Genomic DNA, 27,755 nt, shown 5'->3' on the forward strand with positions numbered 1-27,755 from the left:
TTTAATACAACAGGGGGTGACTCACCATGAATGTCTTTCAAAGTTGATCAATTATCCTTCGTTCAAATATAAATTTATGTGGTTACAATCGGCACATGCCCCATGTTTGCAAAATTCGGTCTACATGGCGTAGACTGCTGATTAATTTGAATTGGGGCTGTATGGTTCATGTGGGACACACAATAACATGTGTACGTATGTTCAGCATGGCATATACAGGCCAATTCAATTTAAGCAGTGCTCTACCTCACGTGGTACTCACATACACATAAGAAATATGTCTCAATCGACATCCTGTACATCATACGTGCTATTGTTTCGTAATCATCAGGCATATGCAATGTGTGGAATGAATGAGACGACAGAGGAGAAAACCCACGAAAATGAGAAAAATAATCGAACCTTGCATTAAATCGTGACCCCGGTTCCTGACAACTGTAATTCTGGTGGTGAGAGGGATGAATCATAACATGCCGAGTTAATACTACACGTCACCTTGCACCTAAGCATTTTTTGTAATCTAAAGTACAATTTCTCACGGGAGGTAGTTTATTCGTCCTGAGTAGCTGGAAGCTGGCCGCACCGGTGATCCTACTGCAGGCACACATCAAGGTGATTGTTGATTTGCGACTCTGGGAGGCGCTGTTGACAAATGGGGCATGCAACCAGAAGCCCTGCAGCTAGGGACTCTCCCTGCCTCTCAGCCGGTCTGGCTGATGGGACAGCTTCTTTCTTCATCAGCATCTTGGAGTCGTGAGTTCCCAGACTCGAAGGCTCTCGCCCAGATCCGCCACTGCCTCCTGCGTGTTTCTTTTGAAACATTTCGGCAAGCGTGGGAGTCCTGGACGTATGCTGCTCGGTCTTTGCACGCTTGGCGTCACTGGCTAATGCATTATTTCCCTTTCTGGAGCCTTGTATGCGAGAAGGAGATGGGAAACCGCCTCCGTGTTGCCCCTTTAGTTTACTCTGACTCTGAGCAGTTGATGCTCCATTTCCGTCTCTCAAACTCTCTCCGCCTTTGTATACAGCCAAGACTTTTACACCTTCGGGATCACCCTTTGGTTTTCCCTTCAGAGGCACTCCTTTGCTAAAAGCTTTCGGATTGCTGACAGACTTCCTGTTGAGAATCGGAGCGTCGGGGGAACTTCTGCTCTCGCTTTCCTTGGTCTTTAAAAGCCAGCTGTCCATGTTACTCGTAGAGCGACCACGATCGTATCCGTTTTTGCCCTGGGACGAGCTTCCCATAGCAGGCTGTGAGCCGGTCGGAAAGACAGGAGGCACTTTGAAGGAAGAAATTGCTGATTGGGAGGCTGAGGTCATAGTTTCTCTACCCGACACGGGTGCTTTTACCGCCGTGGTTGTGGAACTGGCTTGCACAGCACTGTGTGGTCTCCCATTATTTCTGCTGCTGCTGCCATCGCCGCCGCCGCTACCAAGGAGAAAACCATTTCCTGAGAACGGGATGAACGTACGAATGTCTGTCCCGTTCTTGTCTGTGGAAAGAAATAAAATAAGATGCATTTTAAAACAAACTTGGGTGCAAGAGTTAACTCACACAAAGGTAATCGAGGGGTATCGTAAAGCGAAACTTGATTATCCACAAACGTTAACTGTCCGGAAATTATGGCTTTGTTGAGATTATGTGGCTTAAGTGGAGTGAGTGAATTATTAAGTTCAACGTGCGGGCATCTATGAGGGAAATTACACGATAAAAGTAATTAAATTATGCAATACAATTTGGATTTATCGCATTAAAATGTAACTGCATTAAAATAAATGGATTGTCATGTGTTTTAATAAAACCGGGATACCCTTCAACTGTGCACAAAAACAAGCAGCACTGCATCTGCTTCACCTTTGGCCGGCGACTTCTTGTCGGCACGTCCCTTCACTCCGCCCGCTTGCGTCTGCTCTCCTTCGGCCGAAACTCCGCTCTTGCCAGCCGCCTTCTTCTTGTCTTCCGGCTCCCGCACCTTGACGTAGGAACCGTTGCATGTCCGCTGGTGCTCGTCCCACCAGAAGTCTCGCGGTGACGGCGCTCGGTTCATGGCGCGCTTCACGTAGCCCATGTACGGCGGGCGCAAGCGGCACGGCCCCGTGCAGCGCCACCAGTGCTGGCGGTAGACATCCACCTCGTCGTGAAAACTGTGGTAGATCTGCCGTAAGCAGAGCAGATGAGAGTGGTGAAGTTATTGAACATCCTCAAAAGTAGAACGTTTTGTTCCATTTTCTGAAACAAGCCAGAAAAATGCAGAGGTGCACGCTTGGAATTACACTTGAGGTGGACAGAACATACGAATTCTACTTCGATGAGCGGCGTGTCCTGTCCAAGCAGGAAACATTGGCCAGCGTCTAGACCGTCGTTCTCTGGCACAGGGTGACAATGCACCGCGAGCTGCAGAGTTCGAATGGAAATTTCTTCGGCGGCTCGTGCCATACGATGCCGATGCCGACACCGAAATTGTGGGGGGAAAAAAGCAAACGAATGAAAACCATGGCCGGAGAGCGGGTGCTTGCGCAGGCAGAGCTCCTCCTGGGTGAGAGTGTACCGTGATTTTAGTTCCCGTCTCCTTGTTGATGCGGTCCATGTGTTTGCAGAACTCCGTGCCGTGGCCTTCACGATCGCGGTTGTTGTGCGTCACAAAGAGCAGCGCGTGGATCATCTCGTGCAGCAGCGTCTGTAGTGGCAACAGCGTGGGTTAGACCAGGGGGTCGGTGGCAAACTGCGGCTCTTTAAGGACTGCTTCGTGGCTCCCGACACTATAATTACAAAGTAAAAACAAACTTCCGAATTATTTTTGATGAACGGTGAACTTCTAAAAGCCCGAAACTGATTTGTAGTCCGGCATTACGAATCATTGTGTGTACTGTTTTTAAAATAGCGATTACAAAAAATGTGGTTTAATGTTAAGTACCGCCTTGTATTCACATGCATTGCGGCTCTCAAAATATATATATATTTTACTGAATTGGAAGAAAATGGCTGTTATTTTGGTTGCCGACCCCTGGGTTAAGACCATATGGGATACGGTACAATTGCTCTTTTATCACGTAATCTACATTCATAAATGCTGTAACAGTAAGTTACTATTTTACTTTTAAAAGCAACTTCAAGTGATAATTACTATGTTTCCTAGTCGATAATTGTATTGGGGGAAACAAAATGTGTTGTACATTGTGTACAGCCCTTTGTTGTCAATCCACTGCCTCACCCCGTGAAAGTCATGAGAGGCCCTCATCCAGCATACTTCACCACGCTGGTCAGAGTGGGTTGGTGAAGGTGGGCAGCAGAGCATAGATGTTTGAGCTTAGTACAGTACAATAGGGTTTGCCGCACTGCCCTCTGCCATAAATGTCGGCCCGCAGCAGCCTATAACACCTGTTTTATGAATGGTGGTCACCCATCCAAGCAGTATGCAGGAACAACCCTCGCTTGGTGTTCTAGATATGTGGAGATCGGGCACATTCCAGGTGAGTAGTCAGACTGCGTATAAATACACCAATCAATTTATGGCCAATAGGCAGGGTTTAGGACTCTCGATTAACACGGGCGACAATCTCACCGCGATGAATTCGCACCGAAATTGGAAGACTCCTTCACAATTCTGGCAAATCGCCTGATGAAGCTGGTTGTAATCAGCGAAACGTCGTACTCGAATTGTAAATGTTGTGGGTTGACTCCAACACACCGGTGTGCTGAAGCAGTTACTAATTGCCACGTTTTGTTACGTGACACATTAATTGCGCTGTATCGCGTGGTGGTGGGTTGACAAATTAATACTTACGCGATCTAACCGATTAAAACCTTAATCATAAACACTATTGGTCTCGAAAGCCTACTACGGGTTAAACTTAACTGATGTCAGTCGGAACATTGAGCCATCAGCATTTGCTCACCTCAACCAGGTCCTTACGGGGCCGAAGTTTGAGCAGGGGCTCGCTGAGCTTGATGGAGCAAAGACCACCTCGGCCCTCGTAACAGCACACACCTGCACAGCTACACCATGGGGGGGGGGGGTGGGGGTGACACACACACAAGCCAGTTTACATGCTTGAAACACCAACGGGCAACACAATCGCTTGTACCGGACTTGGAAATGCGCGGCTACAGCCCAATAATTGTGCTCTATACGCAGGGAACGAATTTGTATATGGAGCACAATCACCACCCAGCCAGGCCAAAAAGAACAACTCGTAGCCACCGCTAAGCGAGATAAATATAGTTATTTGGATGCAATAATCCAGCATCCTATCAAAAACCATCCTCCAAGGCATCACTGACGGGACTTGAAAGAGTGCGCCCACATAAGCCTTGGATTTAGAGTGTCAGGCGGACGGGTTTAAACCACAACGAGCGAATCCGCAACCAGATGACGATTATGTTGGCCTCACATCTGCACGTACAGCAAAACAACACCGTCTTGTCCTCACCCGACACAACACTCCCCCCCCCACACACCACCACTCCTTATAACAATACTTCACCCACCACCGTAACCACCATCACAACAGACGATGATGTACATTTCGATTTAAAGCTTTCGTGACTGCAGGGATTCATCTCCTTGGTTCTTTCGGTAAAGTCACGAAGGGAAATAATACAAATAAAACATAATAAAATACAATTCTCACGACGTTTTGGCCATAACGCAAGGAGGACGGCTGCTTGCGTTGTGGCCGAAACGTCGTGAGAATTTTATTTTATTATGTTTTATTTTTATTATTTCCCTTCTACGCGACTTTACCGAAAGAACCAAGAAGATGATGTACATCTCAGATGACCCATCTCTCAATTCCAAGGGGTGATACATTACTGAAACTATTAACAATGTCAAGTTAATGTCAATAACTTGTCCGGAAATACCCAATCGATACCACCATCACCATAGCCATGACGGCCAGCGCACTCACAGGGTCATTCTCTTGCTCCACTTCACTTCGACGCCCTGAAGTTTCCCCCAGAAGAGCGCCTCGTTGTACTGAGAGAAGAGCGCCCACACGTTCGGACTCGGGTCGATCAATTCCCAGGCAGAATCGACGATGGAGAGAGGCCGTGCCCGGCGCTCGGAATCGCCGGGCCGGGGGGCCACGTCACCGGGCAGGGCTTCCAGGAGAGACCGATGCTTCGGCCTAGCCCACCCGACCTCATCATCGGCCAACTTCGGCCGTCCCTCCGCGCGCTCCTCCTCCTCCGCCTCGCAGTCAAATTGATTTTGCAGCTGCAGTGCGAAGGCGAGGTCGGCGTCCATATCGATATATTAACGATGTCAATGTTAGTTATATTCGGGCGAGATACTTGTTGAGACGATTTGCTCGTTCGGTAACGGGGCACATCCCTGGTGTGTGTATGTGTGGCTACGGAAGCCGAGCCGTGTTGGTGAAAACGCGTTTTGAAACATTCGCATCATGACCGTAACGCGATTTTTTAAAACATAAGTATAAAGTTAATAACTTAGGTCATTGTGAATAAGCTACAAACGTGCAACTTTAGAGAGGCGCGGTATAATCATGTGGGAATACAGTTGTTACGTATTGCATACCTGTCAACCCCTTATCAGTGCCGACCTTATTTATTTTGGTGATTTCGAAACGTTTTTTGGTTTGGCCATGTTTTGTTTGTTGTAGTACGGAGTTAGACTGATGGCTTTAATCTAAGTTGTCTTGTGGTTGTTGTTGTTGTTTGACTTGCATCCCACTGGGATTTTTGCACACAGCGTCGGTGTACGGTGCTTTTTCTGGAAGTTTTTGATGTTTTTTCCTGGATTTTCTGTTTGCGCGTAGTCACTTTAAGATGTTTTCTTGTTCATGTTTTTTGTTTGTTGCGGTTGCACCCGATTCAAAAGCCGAATGGCTCACAGGGCTATACCAAATATGTAAATGAAACTGAAACAGACCGAATTGGTCACCCCGTGCCCTTACAAATCTCAACGTTCATCCTACAAAGTCCCACCACAAGCGAGAAACACAACCAAATAGAGAGCAATTATGTACCTAAACAAAAACAGTTTTACGTATTAATTTTGATAATTGGTGTCAATGATGCTACTTATCATGCTTACTGTCTGTGACCTTGAATGCTGATGCTTGCTGACATGTAGAAAGACACACTTTCTTTCTACTGACAGTAACCTCCTGGTTACACCAGCCCACAGGGGGTTATTTTGTCCGTCGTGCAGGGAGGGGCTGGGTGGGGAGGGTGGGGACGGGCTGGGTGGGGAGGGTGGGGCTTGGTGGGGAGGGGAGGGTGGGGAGGGGCTGGGTGGGGAGGGAGGGGCTGGGTGGGGAGGGTGGGGCTTGGTGGGGAGGGGAGGGTGGGGAGGGGCTGGGTGGGGAGGGGCTGGGTGGGGAGGGTGGGGCTTGGTGGGGAGGGTGGGGAGGGGCTGGGTGGGGAAGGGAGGGCTGGGTGGGGAGGGGCTGGGTGGGAGGGGTGGGGATGGGTGGGGAGGTGCTGGTCACCCCGTGGTGCCCTTATAAAACTCAACGTTTAACCTACTCACGCCGGCTTGTGCCCGCCCTCACAGTTGGGCATATTTGCGGAATACACCACGCCGCCGTTGACCCTGGCCATTGACCGAGCAACCCAACGTTCCTACCAGCTCCTTCCGCAGGAATGTGTTTTGGCTATTACTTTTTTTTCTGCCCGTATTAAGACGGCTGTACGCCGCATGGACCTAAAAGCTAAATTTCCCTGTACAAGAATACGGGTAAACCGTATGGGTTGACAGCTATAGACAATTGTGCAGCACAATGCTGTGGAATAAACCGGCATCAAGACTTTGACGAGGGGCATATTTAAGCCATTTTTTTCCAAGACAAAATATTCATGTTATTTTAGGTGGTTGTGTGGCTCAGAGGTCAGAGTGCTGAGCCAGAACTTTTAACAGAGTCAAAGTCAGATGCGTGTCTCATTACACCGCGGATTCCTATACATCACGGGTCAAAACTACATTTTATTTTGACCCAGGTAAGGTCCACAGTACCAAATAGCTCTTTTTCACAAGCGTCCTCCTGGCCACAAATGAACACATTTCTGCGGAGGGAGCTGGTAGGAACGTTGGGTTGCTCGGTCAATGGCCAGGGTCAACGGCGGCGTGGTGTATTCCGCAAATATGCCCGACTGTGAGGGCGGGCACAAGCCGGCGTGAGTAGGTTAAACGTTGAGTTTTATACGGGCACCACGGGGTGACCAGCCCCTCCCCACCCAGCACCACCCCTCTCACCCCCCACCCAGCCCCACCCTCCCCACCCAGCCCTTCCCCACCCTCCCCACCCAGCCCTTCCCCACCCTCCCCACCCAGCCCCTCCCCACCCAGCCCCTCCCCACCCAGTCCCTCCCCACCCAGCCCCTCCCCACCTAGCCCCTCCCTGCCCCTCCCATTTTTGAATGCACGACTACCTTACGGACACAATAATCCCCTGTGGGCTGGTGTAACCAGGTTCCTACCAGTATAAGCTCAACGAAGTGGCTTATCGTGTGTAAATGTATGTCCGTCAAATAACTCTAAACGCACGGTGATTGCAAATGTGAAGGGAAAAAAACGGAGACAATTCCACGCGACCACGGGGAGAAGGGACACCGCAAACTCCAAATATTCATGCGACAGGGTCGAAACCCACGACCCCCTTTGCATACCAGGCGTGGGAGATGACCTCCTGCACACCAGTTGAGGGCGATCACATTCCACCACCGCGGTACCCCGAAGTAATGTGGCGTTCAATTGCCCACACGTCCTCTCTTCATTGATTGTGCATGCACAGTTACGGCAAATTCGTCACCCACGGCACTCTAACTCCCCCGGTCGTTTCGTTTGCAGTTGGGCACTCAGAATCGCAAGGCACGGTGACCACGTGCACTCCCCCCACATTAACGCAACGTTTTGGTTTAGCCATGCTTGTTTGTTGTACTACAGAGTTAGCCTGATAACTTTAATCTACATTGTCTTATTGTTGTTATTGTTTGACTTGCATCCCACTGGGATTTTTGCACACAGCGTTGAAATACGGTGTTTTTTTCTGGAAGACTTTGCTGTTTTTTTCCAAGATTTTTCTGTTGTGTAGTCACTTTAAGATGTTTTTTGTTCATGTTTTTGTTTTGTGGCGGTTGCACCCGAGTCAAGAGCCGCATGGCTCACAGGGTTATCTCCATATATACAAAAGGCAAAGTTGTGATTATGTGTCTGTTCAAAATGTTTAGCGTACTTCCCGACATGCAACAAACTGGAAATTTGCCATGTGGGTACTTTCCAGACTGCACACCATGCAAACATTATAAAAATACACTTTTGTTTTTTTTGGGGGGGGGAGCTCAATAATGCAGATATTTTTGCATGACAAGTGAGCGGACGTCAAATCTGTCACGTGACCCGCGCATGTGGCAGCGTAACGCATTGTAGTGTAGTGGTTAGCGCGCCGCGCTACGAACCCGGACACCCGAGTTCGATTCCCGCTCACGGCCACCACCGGTGACGATTATTTGAACCGGTCCTGGGCCTTCCCGAGGTCGACTCAGCCTCAAACGAGTAATTGGTGTGGTGTGTGAACATCGCCACTGGAGAGACAAAGACGGCCGGGCGTGGTGAATTCAAGTCCCGGGCGAAGCCGGGTAGTAAAGCTAGTGTTTATATATGGGAGAAAACCACAGCGCTGAGTAAACCACGCATACGAGGGGGGGCAACACTGCTCCCAAATGGATGGAACACAGTTGGAGTCCACGTTTTTCTGCACCACGTTCTTCTGGCAAGGCAGGGTTACAGCTCCACGTTCACGTCCACGGGGAGTTTCACAACATTTTGGTCCACCAACCCACACCTCCACACGTGTTCGAGAATCTGGGTTTCAGCCGCCCGTTATTAAACCAGATTCTTAAGTGTTGTGAAATGAAAGCAAAAAACGGCTCATTCCAGCTGGGAATTTAAAACACCAGTATGACTCTTGCAAGTCTCCTAAGTGTGTGTAGGAGGGTGTGCTACTTGTATGTAAATTACGGTTAGACACACAGAAGTCTTGGGTCATTTGTTGACCAACCTTGATGTCCTCGTGGTATCAACACTGATATATTTTTTGATTTAAAGCTTTCGTGACTGCAGGGATTCATCTTCTTGGTTCTTTCGGTAAAGTCACGTAGAATGGAAGTAATAAAATAAAACTTAAAATACAGCTGCTTGCGTTGTGGCCGAAACGTCGTGATAATTATTTTATTTTTATTATTTCCCTTCTACGTGACTTTACCGAAAGAACCAAGATGAACACTGATATAGTCAAAGGTATTTTTGGGTGAGATTGCGTATGTGTCGCGACCAATATTATCGTGTTGATGATACTTAGTCCACGAGCCCCTAACAGATATTTCACTGTCAGTACAGTACCATGCGATGGCGTAACAGTAGTTGGTTCAAATTTATGAATGTGGCCAACAATTGTGACAAGAGCGGGTTAACACATTCACTCTGATTAACCACTTATATAGGTACTGTCACATTTCTGATCATTGGTGGTACCAAAGTTTGCTCTGGCCCATGGACTAATTACGCCTCAACACCTCGTGCCCTCACAATTCGATGAACTCTCACAATACAGCCACAAGAACGTAAATATTTTGGTGCATTGTAGCACCTATATGTGGTTGTAGAGCAGTGTTTTTCCACAAACTTTTATAGGGGGGCCACTTTCGCCGATAAGAAATCAAGCGAGGGCCGCCACACCGCCTGCAAGGGGTGGTTTCACATGTGTATTGTCGGGGGCCACACTAAAGGCCGCCAGTGGGCCACCGGCCTTGCAATTAAGAACACTCAAGAGGGTCATGTTAATTGCAAACCATAGGCAAATTCAGCAGCCATCAATTCTTACGCAAAGTTCGATGAGTGCATCAATTAACAAAAATGTTAAGCTAATCGATGTATTGTGTGGCCATCACTAGAACACACCTTTTGGGGCTTAAGAATGCCTGGAGAGAAAACAAGGAGTCTTATCTCAATCATAAACCCCACTCAACTCGACCTCGAAGCTTAAAAGTGCATATTATAAGAGTAAGGTCAAGTGCATTTAAGTTGCCAAATTCCCACCGAAAACCCCTTAGGCTTTTAAGTGGAAAATAATCTATAACACCACTCATCTTTGCTAATCTCTACTAGTGTCAAAATGTTTAAATATAGAAAAAGAAAATCTATGAAAAAATAGTTTCAGATTTCACATATCAACATGTAAATTCCAACACAGTGATTGTTTTCAAATGCCAACTAAATGTTTATTAAATATCTGAGATATTTTTTTTTTTACAATAAGACACAGTAACTTGAAATAAGTTCCAATTATGCATTACATTTTTTAAAAAATGCTTCCTATTATAAATGAATGTAATAATACAATTCCCACATCCAATTTTAAATGGGAATGAAGTGCGCAGCCTAACATTGTGTTGGTAACTAGGTATGCGTGCCCTGTGGACATTTTCACATGCATAGGAAGGCAAGGGAGAACCAGAGAAAACACAGGAGAGAGGTCCAAGACGTGGTTCATTAATCATTTCTGGAGGCGTCTTTCATGTTCGATCTGTCATTTATTCTACCATAATTGCCGAAGACCACAGCACCAAAGCACACAACCAAAGGTGGCGGGTGGCCGCGCACAATGTCAAACTGAAAAACGCTAACAATGAGCCACTATGTTAAACAGACATTCCCCCTCCCACCCCCTCATCGAGTCATCGTCGTGAATAGATGGCGGTGCCATACAAGTTGTATTCATGTGCGTGGGTGTGCCTTTACTTTGGGCCTTTTGACACAGGCTGGAGGATTCATTATTTAGTTATCTTTTCTCCCTTGTAGTTGAAGGCATCACCGAATGGCAATGAGGCCGATGTCGATCAGCTTCTGGATTTTTTTCGCAATCCCTGGGTTCTTCAAGTGCCTGCAAGAGAGCCAAGTATTTACACGCGTCCATTTGAACAAGATCACTCGGATTTTTTTTTTTTACAAAAGAACTTCTGCCAAGTGTAGCAAGGTTCACCACTCAATACAAGTGAGGACTTGAAATTGAGCTGTGGGGCTGGGACGGTTGAGATGTGTGGGGGAGCGGAGTATGGGTGGAAGCAGAGAGTGGGGGGGGGTGAGTACTGCTGTAGAGTGATGAGTGCGCACTGGAGGTGTACGTGGCTGAACCTCGAATAAATTAACTGTACTGGCATCACAATGCACGCTGCCTGGACATCCGACGTGCATCTTATTTACTGGAGTGAAGGCTCGGGAGGATTCCCACATTGTGTCTGCGCAAGTGTCCCGTAGGACAAGGCAAGCACCAGAGACGGGACAATGTTTCGAATCAAAATGGAGCAGCAGAGTATACAGCAAGTGTAGATGGACGCATTAAAAGCTAGAGGTTTTGCTTGGCATGGCTGCATAGATGCATACGAAGAGTAAAAGTGGGCTTGGGCACGACACATTACTATAAAGGGATTATGGGTGTGATAATCACAGTGGCAGCCAAAGGCAGAGGTGGGACAAAGTCATTGTTATGCAAGTCCAAGTCGAGTCGCAAGTCATCAAATTCATGACTCGAGTCTGACTCGAGTCCAAGTCACATGACTCGAGTCCACATCTCATAGGTGGGACAAAGTCATTGTTATGCAAGTCCAAGTCGAGTCGCAAGTCATCAAATTCATGACTCGAGTCTGACTCGAGTCCAAGTCACATGACTCGAGTCCACACCTCTGGCCAAAGGAGTAAACACGTCCACCACAAAGGAGCAGTGAAATCAGCTGGAATGTAGATTTTAGATGGATTATTACATCACAGGACCATGAGAGTACTCCGGGAGGCCTTCATCCAACTGCGAATTACGATGGCCACATAACTGTGAGTAACCCATGTCCGTGGTTCTGTGTGGGACTCACTCTTGCAGGGCCCGCGGATCCTTCTGCATCTGCTCCAGGATGATACGCATCGCAGGGTCCGACATAATCTGCTGCACCTCGGGGTCAGACGCTGCACGTCTCTTCACGGCTTCCGGGTCATCCTCTCGCGTGTACTGCGAGATGGTGCACCGTTGGTACCCTTCTGTCGCTTCCTAAGCACGACGCAGAGGGGAGGCAACCGTGTACGAAAACCACAGGCAAAAACGCCACCGCGCACACACACACAAGCACCGTATATGTAAGCGATCCGGCCAGGTGGCTCTGTGGTAGAGTCAGCTGCTCGCGATCGGAATGTTGAGAATTAAAATCCTATGATTTCAATTCAAATCCTGGCTGGGGGTTGACTCAGCCCATCATTCCTCCGGAGTCAATGCAATTAGTACCAATCTGTGAGGAAGTAAAGTGGTTGTCCCGTGAATATACTCGCCCCTGCCGGAGGAGAGGGGCACCACCTCAAGGCTTACTTGAGCAGGACATCTCTTTTACTTGACAATACAAGCACAGATCTGATATAAACAATACATGCTTACATTGCACGAGTGGGGGAAGGCAAAGGGCAAGATCTGATCTAAGCACACCTCATACATAAGCACAGTTGGCCTCGTTCCCAAGGAGTGTGCTTAAATCCAGCTTCTACCGTATTGTAATTCATGCCTTTTGATAAGATGATTTGGGTAACGATTCAAGACTTTTTTATTTTCTCAAAATTGTTATCCAAATTATCAGAACTTTCGCAGAGAAGTGCAACCCTTCGTGTTAGAGAACGGTCTGCAGAAACGGATATCACAGATCTACTGTTGACATGACCTTCAAGTGACCTCTGGTCCACACGGTAGCAATGATCGTCACGTGGTCATCAAACTGATATTTTGAATTCTCAGGGATAAAATTATCTTGCGTGCAGGACCAAGGTTAATATCATGGGTTCTTATATCCTGTCATTGGTGACCAAGCTGAGATCATCAACTCAGTGAAGAACCCGGTTTAAGCATAGGGCGGCCTGGATTTGAACCCAGGGTATCCAAGCGTTGCCAAACTCAGCGTTCTGACAAATCATCCAGCCACCTCAAGTAAATATCTTTTTCATTGTGGTGAATGTATCAGCATCACCTTGTGGCTCCATAGGTCACATGAACCCATTACACAATACAAATACAATTAAAAACATCCATTCTCAGGGCATGCGACCCAATGCCTGAGAAATCAGTGTTAAAATGATCAATCAGTGCATTCCTACACACTATCAGACACCAACTCGCAGACACCGACACGAAGGAGAGTGTGGCAGGCAGTACCTTGCAGTTAGGGTCGAGCTCGATGGCCTTCTGATAGACATCCATGGCTTTGGCAAAGTCCTTCATTGCTTCCATGGCAGCAGCCTTCCTGGTGTAGCCCTTAACTGGAACACACAATTTGAATATTCCCACATTGACTCTAGTTTTGAATTCCAATGGCTTGGAGGGGGTACAAATGGGGCTTAAAGCAGCCAATTACATTGTCAATGGCACTTGTGCAAAGGAGCATCTCTTGAAACACTTACTGAACGTCGGATCCAATCGGATGCAGTCTTCACAGTCCTGTCGGCGCAGAGTCAACAGTCAATGTTTAGCGTTGCCATTTGGAGGAAGAAGTTACAAAAATATGAGCGCACTGACAAGGGGATGCAACAAAACAATGCAGGATCTGTGGAACTTCCAACAACATATTACAGATTTGCAAATTTCGGCAAACTATTTACAGTACAACCTATTCAAACCGTTTGGTGCATGCAGAAATTATTTTTCACCGCACATAGTTAACCACATTAATCGGAGGTGTGTACTAATGAAGCAGGTATATGGTTCTAGGGATGAACATCTGGACCCTCACTCCCTCCTCACCAACCCACACTGACCACCATGGTGAAGTATGGTCAAACAATCGCCACGACCGATAGAGCGTGGGGGGTCTTAATTCAGGAGTGGATTAATAAAATGTTACCAATTATCTAATGTTTTGCCTGCATTTACATGGTTAATCTATGACCAAATCACCCTGACTTTGCTCAATATTGTCCAATCTCTGAAGCCAAGCAGGATCAAGCTTGTAGTGTTTGGACAGGAAACTGCTGTGCACGATAGGGTTTGGCGTTGTTAAAGACTGCATGGTTGGCAGCAGAAGGCAGTGCAGCAGGATCTATTGTTGTCCCGTACTTTCTCGTCAACCCGCACCTTCCAATACATCGAGACAAACCCAGCGCCGCCTGTTTGCCTAAAATCACACCACCCCTTCTGGATCAATGCAGCCCGACTCCACTCCACAAATTAAAATGAAGGCAAGAAATGAAAGCAAGTCTGGACTGTGACCGACGTCAAAAATAAACATCTCATACAAGATCCTACCATGGAACCTCCCGCTTTCAACCTTCCCACCGCCAACGGTCGACCATCAACCGAATCAGGACCGTGCATGGCCGATGCGGTCATCCGATGCGCAAAACGGCACGTAAAAAAGATTTGTCGGCCTGCGAGTGCGGCCACAAATCCCAAACCATTGACCGCATCGTAAAAACTCCGCTACTGCTGTCTTCAACTCCCTTAAAGGAGGAATGGATGAGATCCACTCTACGTCTGAACAGGCAATCGAGTGGATAAAACATCCATGATGACATCTTTAATCTATGAATACACCTTTTCTGCACCTTCGCCACCAAACCCACACTGGCCAGCGTGGTCAAGTCTGGTCACACACGGCATGGACAGGTCCCTTGTCCAGCAGTGGATTTGACAAAGGGCTGTACATGTTCCGCTCATGTCATTCAGAGCGCTCAGAACCTTTAGTGCCAGTTGGAACTCCGCCAGCTTGGTGTAGCATGCAGCGCGGTTGCTGTACAGCTTGGCGTCGTTGGGATTGCGGCGCAGGGCTTCCGAGTAGTGCCTCATGGCCATCGGGTAGTCCCCTGTGTGGAATCGGGAACAAGGACGGTGGCAATAAGTGCATCGGTGTGGCATGTCGCAGCTCCCATTACCCACACGGCACCGGTTGTTCTTGCGAAGCTTCGCGGAAATATTTAGGCGGATGCAACCGAAACTTTTTTTCCCCAATCAACCGCTGCACCGTTGTACAGTATTCCCTCGTTTTTTGCGAGGGATACGTTCCGGGGATGGTCATGAATAGCAAATTTCATGGATAATATTGGCCAACGAAAACATTAAATATATAGGCTATTAAATAGATAAAAAATATTATATCACCAAAAAGTTTAAATATTAAATTTATAAATATTAAAGTATTGCATCACTTTTTCTCTCACCACTTTCTTTCTCTCTCTCAACGCAGTAGAGTACCAGATGCGATTCGCGAACGGCCAACATCGCGGATAGCAAGTTCGTGAATAACGAGGATAAACTGTAATTAAATTTCAGTTTTATTATCGCATGCGTGGTAAGAGTTACGAACGGTTAAAAGTTAACAATGATGAAAAACAGTGACGCATGACTTAGACTTTCGTTTCTGTCTTAATCTTCATTAAATATACTAGGGCGGGCGGGCGCTGTGAACACGGGAAATACAAGTTCGCTAACATCAATGGCACGTGAAGTCTGAACCAGTCCCTGGGACCCCCCCCCCTTCCATTTTTCACCCAGCCACAACCGACTGGCGTGGTGAAGTATGGTCAAACAACCTGCATAACTGACACGGCATGCAGAAGCGGGAGTGAATTGACAAAAGAGCTGCACATTATATAAATCCACAGGGAGGCACACAGCTGGAACATGGCTATTGGATACGCGCTGCAACTCGGGCGGTTACGCAAGCACATATGGCAACCATTACTACTGGCTGCGACAGGTGCCAACTATGAGGCTGGAACATTTACGTTGTCAAATGGGTGAAAGGTTAATCAAGCCAGCATCAATAAACACATCTTGCTGGATGAACAGCTGTGCAATGAGTGTCTTGTCAGGGCTCTGCAGGGACAGGGTGTCGAAGACACGCACCGTTAGTGAAGCTCTCATTCCCCTTGGTCTTCTCCTCCAGGGCCAGTTCGGGGTTGATGTATAGCAAGCGCTCCTGCTCTGCCAAAATTTTTTCCGCCTGTGCAGAACGCATACCATTTTGGTGAGCCAAGGCTAACCAACAGCAGACGCCGAACACTTTCTTTTGGGCTAGCTTACCATGCATTTCTTACATTAAACCACGGATATGCCAATCGATTACATGAATCCTTGCAAAAATACTTCTTCTAAATGCCGCTTATACAAAAGCTGCAGGATCTAGCAAAATGAATGAAGCAATTAGGAAGATATGGCGGCATCATAAATTAAAGTCCGATGGCCTCTTTTCTTGACACAGTTCATGCAACCAAAAACCTTTTTCCAATAAGGATACACAAGGTCCACGATATACTCTACAATAGCCGAGGGCCAATCATCACTGGAAAAGTTTACTGCACAATTATTTGTTTTGTAGGTAAGATGCGATACAATTGGGATTTAAATAGTGTCTAAATACAACGAAATCTCAAGACGCTCTACAAAAAAGGTGGGCATCATTTAGATTACCGAAAGAGACAGCTATAGGCAGAGGGAAGAGGTCTTGAGCCTGAACTTGAACAGGGGCAAAGAATCAACAGCGAAGCGTTCCAGACTACAAGGGCAGCAAAGGAGAATGACCAACCTCCCACTGAGTGAAGACAGAACCACATCACTATATGCTATTTCTGCCATGCTCTAAGTGGATGCATTGCTGGCGACAAATGCCCTGAGAAATTGCCCTAGGGTTCTTCAGTTATATATTTTCCAGCAGGCCACATCATAAAATTAGCTTGTCCTGGTGGCCCACGTGACGTCATGTTTTGACATCCGTCCATGACCGCCAAAAGTCTCCCAGTTTTTTGCTTGTATCCCAATAATGCTTAGCACTTGTCTCCAGCTCTTTCACCTCCCTATCGGTTCTTTATTATCGCTTTCATCTCAGAAGTACCCTCAATCTTTACGCCGATGAGCCATGGTCTCTCGGAACCACGGCTCGAGAATAATATAATCCTTGGCTGCATTAAACAAACACCAGCTGTGTGTGGATCTCTCACCAGCTGGCACTTCTTGAGGACGTCAGGTGTGCGATGTTCCGTAAGGGCCTTGTTGAAGGACTGGATGGCCTCCTTGTACTTCTCCTCCTTGAAGTAAGAGTTTCCAATGCGTGCATATGCTCTGTGATGTGACAAATCATGGACAAGTCATATCACCGCTGCAGCCTATTCATTCAAGATAACTTCAAAGTTCGTGGTTATTAGTTGCGTTATTAGTATTATGGCGGCGAGATGTTAACTACCTCGCCTGGCATACAGGACGTTGTGGGTTCGATCCCAAACTCCTGACGCCTGTATATTTGGAGTTTGCATGTTCTCCTCCTGCTCACGTGGAATTTTCTCTTTTCCCCTCCCCATTTAGAAATAGGTGTTTTAGAGTATTTAGCTGTTATAAATTTCCACTTGCTAAGCCACTTCGTTGAGCTGTCATTTGTGATAGCCAGGTTGCTTTTGAAAAAGATGTATACAATTTTTTTTATAGTTTATAGTATTATGCTTGTTTATCCAAGAAAGTCTCACCGAGTCTCAAGACTCTTTTTCAGGAGGGTCCTGCCAAGTTTTTCGCTCTAGGGGGCGATATTGCTGAGTGCAATCCCAATTGATCAGCCCGCAGGCACTGGGACGTTTGGCCCAAACAACTGACACCATCACGTTTTGTCTAGACACGGGAGGAAACTAGAGAACCTGGAGGAAAACCCAAGGAAAAAGGGAAGAACTTACAACCTCTACACAGAAAGGCAGCGTTCGTACATTATACCTATGTTCTACATGGTTTTCCTACATAGCTTAATACATCACAATTGTTGTTGTCCATTGTAGATGCATACATCAAAATGTTTGACTCCTAGTTCAAGGTAGTCTCATGATTGTAAAAATATCCCCCTCCCAATCAATTGTATCTCAATTGTGCTATTGGTGTCACGGCACGATATGAAGAAGATTCCATCTGAGCAGTGGAAGCCACTGTGTTGGAGAAAGACCAACAGAAGCGGATACCAAATTAAGTGCACAACCAAATTTAATGTGGAATTTATGTACAGTTATTGATGCCTAATAACTACACTTCAGAACCTGATTTAATCACAGGCAGCTGCCTGGATTTTAACCGAGGATCTGTGGTGCCCGACTTAGCGCTATGACCTGAGCCACCTGGCCAAGTCACGTATAAGGTAGCTTTCATTTTTTTAAGGTAGCTATTTAATCACGCATAAGCCTCCCTTACAATGAGGGACCCCAAGCATCTGTAACTTTTTCTCACTCCTGAAGCAGACAATTGCACACTCACTTGGCCATGACCTTGTAGTCCTCGCGATTTTCTCGTCCCACCTCAATGGCTTTGTCGCACTCCTGCCGGCACTTTTCATACTCGGCTTGCTCAAAGTACACCGCTGCAATGTACGTACATCACGAACCAGTGCTGGATTATTCTCATTCTCCTCCGAGAATGTAGATTAATGTCACCGGCACTGCAATGTCACCAATACCACTTTTCCAGCGGTAAATCCTAGCCGAGTCAGTGCAGATCCACTGCGGTATGGGTGATTTTCCACTGGCTATTTTCCTGTGCCGAGCTGGAATCAAACCCTTGATATGCAACCCTCAGAAGACATCTGGATCGGGGGCCAAGCAGGGCCATTGGTAATGATGCATTTCAGTGCACGTGACATCAGTAAGTACACCGAAGACACAGCATCACTTCACATTCATGCGACTGTACTCATTCGTTACAGGGCGTAACCATTAACAGTCGAAAAGCATTCTGGTGCCTCTTGACCAATGCCGGCTGGCTTGGCAGGGCCCTGGCTCGGCTTGGTTGTGCAGTGGACGGTGGTCTTACCGGCCTTGTTGGAGAGGTAAGTCATGTTAGTTGGGTCCAGCTGAAACGCTTTGTCGTAATGCTCCAAGGCCACATCGAAGTTCTTTTGCTTGTATGCGGAATTGCCAAGTTCTTTTTCTTTCAGCGCCTGAAAAATGTGAACAAGCTCAACTATCGCTGCTTAGAAATACACTGGCCGATTTGTTGAGCTGCTCATGACCGAGTCTGGCACGTCAATTACTTTGCTCAAAAATCGCATCGCAACCTCACGATCACATTTTTTGGATTCACGGCTTATTAAACAAGAGTCTAGTGGAACTGTATGAGAAATAATACATAAATATAGACAATACAAATGTAAATGTAAAAATGGGACAAAAAAAGAATGGATTCTTGAATCGAATAGTGACACTAAATTGAGAAATGTAATTTATGACCAGGGTGGGTGATTTGTTGCATACAACTGTCATGACTAACAAAGGGGAGGCCTTCATCCAGCAGTCAATGGGACACAGTTCTGTAAATTAGGATTTTTTATTTATTTAATATGCTTAAAACTTGACATATCCACAAACCAAATTTTCCAGTTATGGGCTGACCAAAATTGCAAGTGGGAATGTTAACCTTCTTTATTTTTTTACTTAGGCTTAAGAAACTTTGTATATGGACGTTTTTGAAGAGTGCTGAAACCAAATGTTATAATCGGATTCTCGATAACTCCATATTTTGGGTACTTTTTGTTTAAAAGCGTGCTTAAAAGCAGGTCACAGTCGGTTTCTCCAGTTGCTACCACGAGAAATATAAATCAAGAATGGTGTCGTTAATCAAACAGATATATTTTTTCCCCCCAATGCAAACCTGGCGCTTGTTCTCAGGAATGTCCTCCTCCATGGGCTCTGGCTTAGGCTCCGGTTTGGGCGTCGATTTGGTTGGAGGCGTGGCGGGCGAGTCGTCCTCGTCATCGTCATGCATCTGCAGGTCGACTCCCAGCAGCACGCTCAGCGTCACCATCACCCGCGGATCTTGCAGCTTGCTGCAACGGCGGCAGACCACCGTCAACAAGCAGCGCGGTGTCACAACTCGGGCGGCGTCACAGGCAATTTAAGCGTCACAGGCCATGCGGTGTCACAGCCCACAGGGGAAGCAGCAGTAACATGCACAGTAATACAAAAATATAATGTAGGGGTTGTTGCTGCAGAATGAGTCACCTCCTAATGAGACTTTGATTGCGGTAGTAGAAAATACGTGGAGGGAAGTAGAGTGAAATGAGTGGGGGAGGTAGGCAAGGGTGAGTCCGTGGAGGATTGTAAAGACCGTGTGATCTTTACATTGATCTAGAATTGAAGCGGGTGCCAGTGGAGGCATCGGCTGGAGTCTGGCAGCTGCACAAGATTGTGCCATCACACCTGGCAATGAGGTTGGGGTTGTCCTGCAGCTCAGTGATCAGCTGCTGGTAAGTGGGGTCTCCCAGCCACGGTCGTGTCCGAGAATCGCTCTCCAGCTTTTTGATGAGGTCAGGACTGGAGAACGGGTTGGACAGCGATGATCGCGTCTTGGTGGCTGTGGAATTATTGCAAGACAAAAGTCAAGTCAGGTGTGGGAGCAATACCAAGACAGTGTGTAGTAGCATCCACCCTCTCATGCCATCCCCTAGGAGGTCCCTCATGGAAAATTCCCAAGTGACTCCCCTTCGGAGGGGTCCCTCCTCGGAAAACCCCCAAGCGAGCTTTCTTAAGAGTGCCTCTTTGCAAATCCCCCCCAAGCGAGTTATCTTCCAAGGGGTCCTTCCTGGCAAAGCCCCAAACGAGTTCCATTCAACCCACCAGCTCAAAGAACCTGGTGGGTATGGGTCAACCAAGGGTGAGAGCGAGAAGCCTCGTACTCGGTGCTATAACTGACATTCTCTTTTTCATGCGGATAGCAAGTTTCGTGTTACGTTTTCAAAAATAAAAAGCCATCTCTATATTGATCCAAAAATCTATATAAAAACTCCTGCATAGGCAGCAGACATGTCACAATTTACCCCCTCCAGCAACGTAATAAAATGCCACAATGAGGAACCAGGATTAGTTTTGGCGATCAATATTTACGTCTCGTTTTTGCCATCTTGTTCATATTTATCTTTTGACTGTCTTACTTATACAATTGTATTTTCTACGTTGACTAAAATGTAACTATACAATGTAAGTATAATACAGCATAAAATTTAACTAGTGGAGATAAACAAGCAGACTGCCCACAACACCAAATTATGTGTCTTAAAATGTAGTTGAAGTTCCTAAGGTGGAGCCAATGGCAGAGACATAATTTTCAGGTAGGGGGGGGGGGCAACCCCTCCAGCAATGAAAAATGATAGTTGTTAGTAAGGACTTGTCCCTTGCTTTTTATTCGACGCGTGTGCGGCGATGGCACAGCCATCCATCGAGGGTCGAATTCGAACCGTGTGTGATTGGCATCGCGCTCGCTGAAGGTGTGTTTGCCTTCAGGGAAGTCGTGTACTGTATACGCAACTGCGCACAATTCTGTGCTTCTTTCGGTAAAGTCACGTAGAAGGGAAGTAATAAAATAATAAAAATAAAACATAATAAAATTATTCTCACGACGTTTCGGCCACAACGCAAGCAGCCGTCCTCAGGTGAAAACCAGGTCCGTCTCTGTCGCTTTAACGGACCTGGTTTTCACCTGAGGACGGCTGCTTGCGTTGTGGCCGAAACGTCGTGAGAATAATTTTATTATGTTTTATTTTTATTATTTTATTACTTCCCTTCTACGTGACTTTACCGAAAGAAGAAGATGAATCCCTGCAGTCACGAAAGCTTTAAATAAAAAAAATACAATTCTGTGAGTCACTTATAACTGCTTTGCCGTTACTTATTGCCAATTATGGACTCAGACTATTGTCCTATCATCTCATAGAGTCCCTGGCATGTAATAATATGCTACACAGTGGCAGTGGGGGTCGCAAAATGCCGATGTATTACTAATAAACCCCAATGATCCGATCAAAATTAGGGATTTCGATCGGATCATTGGGGGGGCACGTGCCACCCCACCCCCTACACTGGCTCCGCCAGTGGGTGGAGCCAAATGAAGACATCTTAACTCGGAAAGTAATAAAGGATCAATTAATTGCTTAAAAATTATTTATTACGCTTCTACACATCGAACTACATACATATGAATTATTAACGATCTATGCAAATAACATTTAATGTTACATTTCGGCTCATGTGGAACAAAAGTGCACAAATAAGAGCTATTTTTTTTTACTGAAAATAAGACGGTACAAAAAAATCTGATAACCCAATACATCTCGCTCTTCAATTATCAGGCAGATTAAGTGGATGACAATATTTAATTATTAAGTGAATTGTGGGCCAGTTGTTTGGAGATTATTCAATAAAGAGATATAAAATTGGATTAAAAAGCATTACAATGAAGCTGGCATGGGCTAACTTCTAAACATGAATAATATATTTTTCTAGGAGAACTATGAAATGATCCAAAAAAATATGGATTCTTGTATAAAAATCACCAAACCCGGCTCATGATAAGTCGTCAATGTGTTGGGAAGACGGAGGAGTAAATAATTACCAAGTTACTAACACAAGTAAAACCAAATTTCTTACGGTAGACAGGATCTTTCAAGTATATGAGCAGATACCTTTAACAAACTTTTTTCCCAAAAGACTATGGGAAGGAAGAGGAATACATTCAGAACCATGAATGACAATCACAAATTTCACATTTCATTGTCGTGTGCCACACTTTGCATCTGGTTAAAATTTCAAAAGTTAAAAAGTTTATTTATTTACAGAAGTTATAACTCATGAGACCAGGACAGTCTCATCATCTAGTGTGTCACCTGGGTCACCAAAATGACAAAGGCAATAATAAAATACAATGAAACATCATTCTTTCCAAGTATGTGATGGAAAAAATTATTGAAATGGATAAAATAAAAACCAAATTGACAGCCACAGTAAAACTATAGCGTAATAGAAAAAAAATAGAAAACAATGCATAAATATATATCAACTAGCTTTTTTACCCGTCAAAGGACAGGTGTATATTGCAGTAAATGTGAAATATTCAATAGAAAAACAGTTCAGCTCCTGATTAATAATGAGGGGGGGGGGGCTCATGTGGAGTGACGTCACACGCGGACAACACAACACATTCTGGCCTTCTTCTGCGGGATTGTAAAAATCCACCCGCTCATGATTATTATGATTATTAATGACGGGAGGGGTCCTCTTTTGCAGTGACGTCATGTACGGATGTACATGACCTTCCTCTGCGTTTGTGTAAAAATGCACCCATTCATGAATATTAATGAGGGGGGGTGGGCCTCATGTGGAGTGATGTCCCGCGGGGGAGTGGGCCTCATGTGGAGTGACGTCATGCACAGGACACACCCATTCTTGGCTTATTATAGTAGGAAAATGAATACAATTAACAGTTGAGCATCACACTACAACATTGGAACCTCATTTGCCAGTAAAAAATATGACAATTGGTTTTTTACCCTTTTATCTGGCAACAAAACTGACACCTTTTTTTACGAGGAGTCATGTTTGCATAGACCACAATACCTGCAGTCATAACGCCTTTTGGAGTCATCTGGTCCAACACTATGTGAGACTAGGCTCTAAGGAAAGCTGTCTCGGGTGTGGACCAATCAACTTCAAGGACAGTGCATACATTATCAGAGTTATGTTTTTTGTTTGCATTATGACTGCAGGTATTGTGGTCTATGCAAACATGACTCCTCGTAAAAAAAGGTGTCAGTTTTGTTGCCAGATAAAAGGGTAAAAAAAACAATTATCATCACACTACAAATTAGGAATTCCAAACACATGGGCTTGCATGCAAAACTGGCACCTGATATGCGTTTCTCAACGTTCTTGAGTCCGTCCTTAAGCTGCGTGTTCCCAGACTCGTGCTTCAGCCCTTCCGTGTACGTTTTCTTGGCCTCCTCCAGCTGCCCCAGGAACTCGAGAGCTGCCGCCTTCCGAGAGTAACCCTGCACGAAGTCAAAAGACAGATCACCAATGAATGAACGGTTCCATTAATTTATTCAGCACCAAATTATAGCAAGGTGAGAATACAATACATTTTACAAAGGGCAAACGGCCGTACGCAAAAAAAATATCAAATCGATGCTTTGCCAAAAGGCACACTAAGGGTATCGCCACCAGCAGTTCATTCAAGTCACCCGTTAACACACGTAGGCTTTCGCGACCAACATTATTCATAATGAAGTTTTTTTGGGTTGGATCGCATAAATATAAATGTGTCGTTCACCCACCACTACCCGACACAGCCAATTATGTGACAAACCTTATTAATTGGCTGTGTCTGGTGATGGTGGATGAACAAAACATTTATATTGACGCGACCTAACCCAAAAAACACCTTTATTATGAAGTCACCCTTTGTTCGCAGCTCGCTGAAACCCCAACATTGTGTTGTGCATGCACCAAACATCGCTGAAGTCACCTTGCCCCAGTCGGGCTTGAGCTCCACAGTCTTGCAGCCATCCTGCAGCGCCTGTTTGTAGTCGCCCTTCTTGGCGTAGGCAGCCGAGCGGTTGCTGTAGAGCACGTGGTTCTGGCTGTCGAGGGCAATGGCGTCCGTGTAGAAGCGCACGGCATCCTCGACGTTCCCCGCGCTCAGCGCCTTGTTCCCCTTGTCCTTCAGCTCGTTCACCTGTGCGTGCAGCAACAGCAGCAATAGCAGCAGAGGAGCAAATGCGTGAGCAGAGGAACCGCCCCCGAGTCCAGGGGTTGGTCAGTACCAACTTGAGTGACAAATACTACCAGTATCGCCATGGGAAGGACGTATCCACCCCTGAGCTGAAAGCTGTGTGTGTATATAGTCGATTTTATAGGCTTCCTATTTATTTTAATATTCCATGTACGTTTTGTTGCATTCGTTTTTTTACAAAATATTCTCTATAAAGCATACTATAGTGCCCACCTTGAGTGATCTCTTTCTCCTAAAAAGCTACCAATGACCTTAATATCATACATTTGTGATTTGTATATTTATTCAAGACAATTGTTAGCATGTGCCACTTGAGTGGTATGATTATCCTTATTTGGGCCATTGTCTTGAGCACTAAAAGATAACGGTGAGCTGATGGAGAAATAAAATGCGTCATCCTTGTCAGATGTCAATTTACTAATGTAGTGCGTGTATTAAAAGCATCTCAAAAGCCTTTCTTCGCACCTCTGTGATCCACTTTGGCAAGTCTACCAGCGTTCTACATTTAGATTTAAATTAGCTGATGTGCTTCATGCACCTTTGTTGATTAGCAGCATGTAGCAGACAACGTAAATGGGATTTGAGAAAAGGAGTATTGTGGTGCTGTTACAAATGGTTCTATGCCACCAAAAATAAAATCTATTTTTTCATGAAAGAAAATTCACCCAGCCCACAAACACATCATGAAAAACATAAATCGCATAGAATATGGCCATTGCTCTGGTAGTGCATTACAATAATGCACTCATGTGCATTGCAACATCCACCACATGACGGAAACATAATCCATAACACAGGTTTTTAGATCGCGTAAATATGGGTATTCATATTCTTGGTTCTTTCGGTTAAGTCACGTAGATAGAAAATTAAAATAATAAAATTAAAATTAAAACATGTGGCAACCGTGCAAGTGACATGCTGCATTGGAATGTAATGCAGAGGCCTAACACTGATCAATACAGGGGCCCAAAGTCAACAATGGTGACTGGGCTGCCATGCCATGATGCTCGCAAGGTTGTGCAGATTTTGGTTGGAGAGGCGTTACATAGAGCTTTATTTGTTATCACCGTTATCATCCTATCAGCAATAAATCCGGAATTAACCCGATCTTCTCAAATCTATATCGTGCTTGAAAGGGGAACCATCACGCACAAACTGGCTGTTACAATGCTTGATTGAGGGCTACGTTGCGGATAGCAGCCCTGCAAAATACATCGTTTTACCGTCCTTCTAAGCTCCCACGTCTGTTCCCCGCCTTCAACAATATGCATTCACCGGTGTGTTATGGTCAAACAACCCACATTCAGCAGCGGAATGAACAAAATGCGTACATTGTGACATTTTGTCCCATGTCACTTGCACCTTCAATTCGCCTAATCATTGTCAGATATTGCAAACTAACAAAGGTTAAGCTTGGCGAGTACGGTACTAGGATGGAAGACTGCTTAGGTGTTGTAGATTTCGGCTACAAGGTGACCAAGAGATGCAGTACAGCAATGGTTTATCTTAATTCCGTGGCCGAATTTTGAGTGTATAGGCGCTCCCGTTTACTCCAACATGAAACACGTCAATGTCACTGGAAAAACATCACAATGGAAAGCACTAAGGCTTCCCTGGATAAAGAGAACATTATGCTCATAACCATCACCACGAGTACCAACGTCCTAAAAAAAAACGTTACGATCGTGTCATAAAGACCATCATAATCACATGTTTCTGACCCGCCCCTACTGGATATATGCGAACAACATATTTCACAGCTCATCGGATTTCTCCAGGATAAATACACACATTCGGACATCCATTTTGTCAATCCATTGCTGGAGAACGGCCTGCGCGCGGGTGGCGAAGTATGGTGATTTCACCATACTTCACCACGCTTGGTCAGGGTGTGTTGAAGACGGGGAGCATCGACATGGAAGAATTAAAGAGCGTTTGATTTTGCGCCACCGCTCTCCGATGGCCATCCCTTGCAGCCTATAACAAGCACTACCCCAAGCACTATTCAGGCACCTTTCACAGCCTCAACATGACTTTGCTTCCGAGGCCTGACGAGATCGGCGCAATCCAGCCGATTTGGTCATAGTCCATTTCATTACATAATCATCGTCACCACCATGTATTACCCTCACCACCACATCGCCAAGTCACCAAAACCATTGTCACCCATCATCAACCACCACCACCATCATTACCGTCACTCGCATCTCCAATTACCGGGGGGCCTCATGGCCCAACTTTAATGTCTAGGGCCCACGCAACCAACGTAGCGCTAATCAACAAAAGGAATGACGAAATCGGCCCTCAATCAAAGCAAGCTCACAATCAGCATCATTCTGAAATACACACGGTACTAATATATATAGAAAAAAAATAGTTTTTCCCAAAACCCCGTAAATCCTCACTCGACCTAAGTCCACACGCGGTCAATGGCCCACGCCGGCTCGGACAACGGATCTAGGCAAGAGCGTAGGCTCGGTGAAGCCTCGGGTTTGACAACTTACACCGGGCCGCGCAGAAGAGCCGTCGTATTCATTAATCGCACGTTAAATTTGCTCGATTAACTCAATTTCGTTCGGTTATGTATTGCCTTGTAAGTCAGAGAGCCGTACCTTAGCTTGATCTGCCATGGTGCACCTTGCCGTTCGTACGCTTCTCAGACGCAGGCTTCTGGAACTTTCGTACTTCCTTCCCACGGGGTCGTCCACTCTGCACAGACGGGGGGGGGAGGGGATTTATCGATTGGCTGAATTTTTTTTATTTACACTCTAAATAGTAGTTCAACGTTTTTTTTTGGTATGAATAATGTGATAGATAATATTTCGAATATTCTACTATGTTTTTTTGTTGACGTGTTATATTAAGTTGACATCGTTATGGTCTAGATTATTATACCCCCCCCTCCGTTATGGGGAAGTGGACCGGTCCGTAGCTGGGCGGTGTTGAATGGAGGCGGCGTGGGCTCAGAACATGCGCGAATTTGTCGTCACTCGTCCCAGTCATTTATAATTTCTTTTTTTTCCCATATCAAAGTTGTTGTTTTTTGTTAAACCAAAATCGCGTCAATTAAACGCATACGACAGTTGCTTCCTGTTTTAAAAAAATCCACAACTTGTATGCGCATTCAGATGTATTTTGTAATTCTAATATTAATAGCAACCACTTTTTTTGTGTGATATTGCGTTGGCAGT

General features: G+C 45.7%; 2 protein-coding genes across 2 annotated transcripts; both read right to left on the reverse strand.

The window, feature by feature from the left end:
• Window positions 1–4: 4 nt before the first annotated feature.
• SPRTN (SprT-like N-terminal domain) lies at window positions 5–5,326 on the reverse strand. Its single transcript, XM_078872051.1, has 5 exons — window positions 4,912–5,326; window positions 3,898–3,997; window positions 2,550–2,678; window positions 1,856–2,156; window positions 5–1,493 (listed from the first exon to the last, which is right to left on the reverse strand). Exons 1-5 carry the CDS (start codon window positions 5,247–5,249, stop codon window positions 592–594), a joined length of 1,770 nt encoding a protein of 589 aa, XP_078728177.1. The 5' UTR covers window positions 5,250–5,326; the 3' UTR covers window positions 5–591.
• Window positions 5,327–10,535: 5,209 nt separating this feature from the next.
• Window positions 10,536–27,266, reverse strand: STIP1 (stress induced phosphoprotein 1). Its single transcript, XM_078872052.1, has 14 exons — window positions 27,177–27,266; window positions 24,298–24,507; window positions 23,680–23,821; window positions 20,202–20,355; window positions 19,654–19,828; window positions 18,817–18,943; window positions 18,265–18,367; window positions 16,980–17,100; window positions 15,889–15,985; window positions 14,722–14,846; window positions 13,449–13,485; window positions 13,204–13,307; window positions 11,888–12,060; window positions 10,536–10,905 (listed from the first exon to the last, which is right to left on the reverse strand). Exons 1-14 carry the CDS (start codon window positions 27,192–27,194, stop codon window positions 10,833–10,835), a joined length of 1,659 nt encoding a protein of 552 aa, XP_078728178.1. The 5' UTR covers window positions 27,195–27,266; the 3' UTR covers window positions 10,536–10,832.
• Between the last annotated feature and the right edge of the window lie 489 nt (window positions 27,267–27,755).

The sequence above is a fragment of the Lampetra fluviatilis genome, chromosome 33, assembly GCF_964198595.1.
Source record: "Lampetra fluviatilis chromosome 33, kcLamFluv1.1, whole genome shotgun sequence".
NCBI lineage: Eukaryota > Metazoa > Chordata > Hyperoartia > Petromyzontiformes > Petromyzontidae > Lampetra > Lampetra fluviatilis.

Bases quoted from the DNA above. Each gene is read 5' to 3' on its own strand.
- SPRTN (XM_078872051.1), bottom strand. From the start codon at position 5,249: ATGGACGCCGACCTCGCCTTCGCACTGCAGCTGCAAAATCAATTTGAC. The intron at 2,157-2,549 runs GTACACTCTCAC...TGCTTACGGCAG, and splicing joins AGACGGGAACTAAAATCACG to ATCTACCACAGTTTTCACGA. The intron at 1,494-1,855 runs GTGAAGCAGATG...TTCTTTCCACAG, and splicing joins CAAGAAGTCGCCGGCCAAAG to ACAAGAACGGGACAGACATT.
- STIP1 (XM_078872052.1), bottom strand. The intron at 14,847-15,888 runs GTGCGTGTCTTC...GATTCCACACAG, and splicing joins GAATGAGAGCTTCACTAACG to GGGACTACCCGATGGCCATG. The intron at 12,061-13,203 runs GTACTGCCTGCC...CGTCGTGCTTAG, and splicing joins AGCTCGACCCTAACTGCAAG to GAAGCGACAGAAGGGTACCA.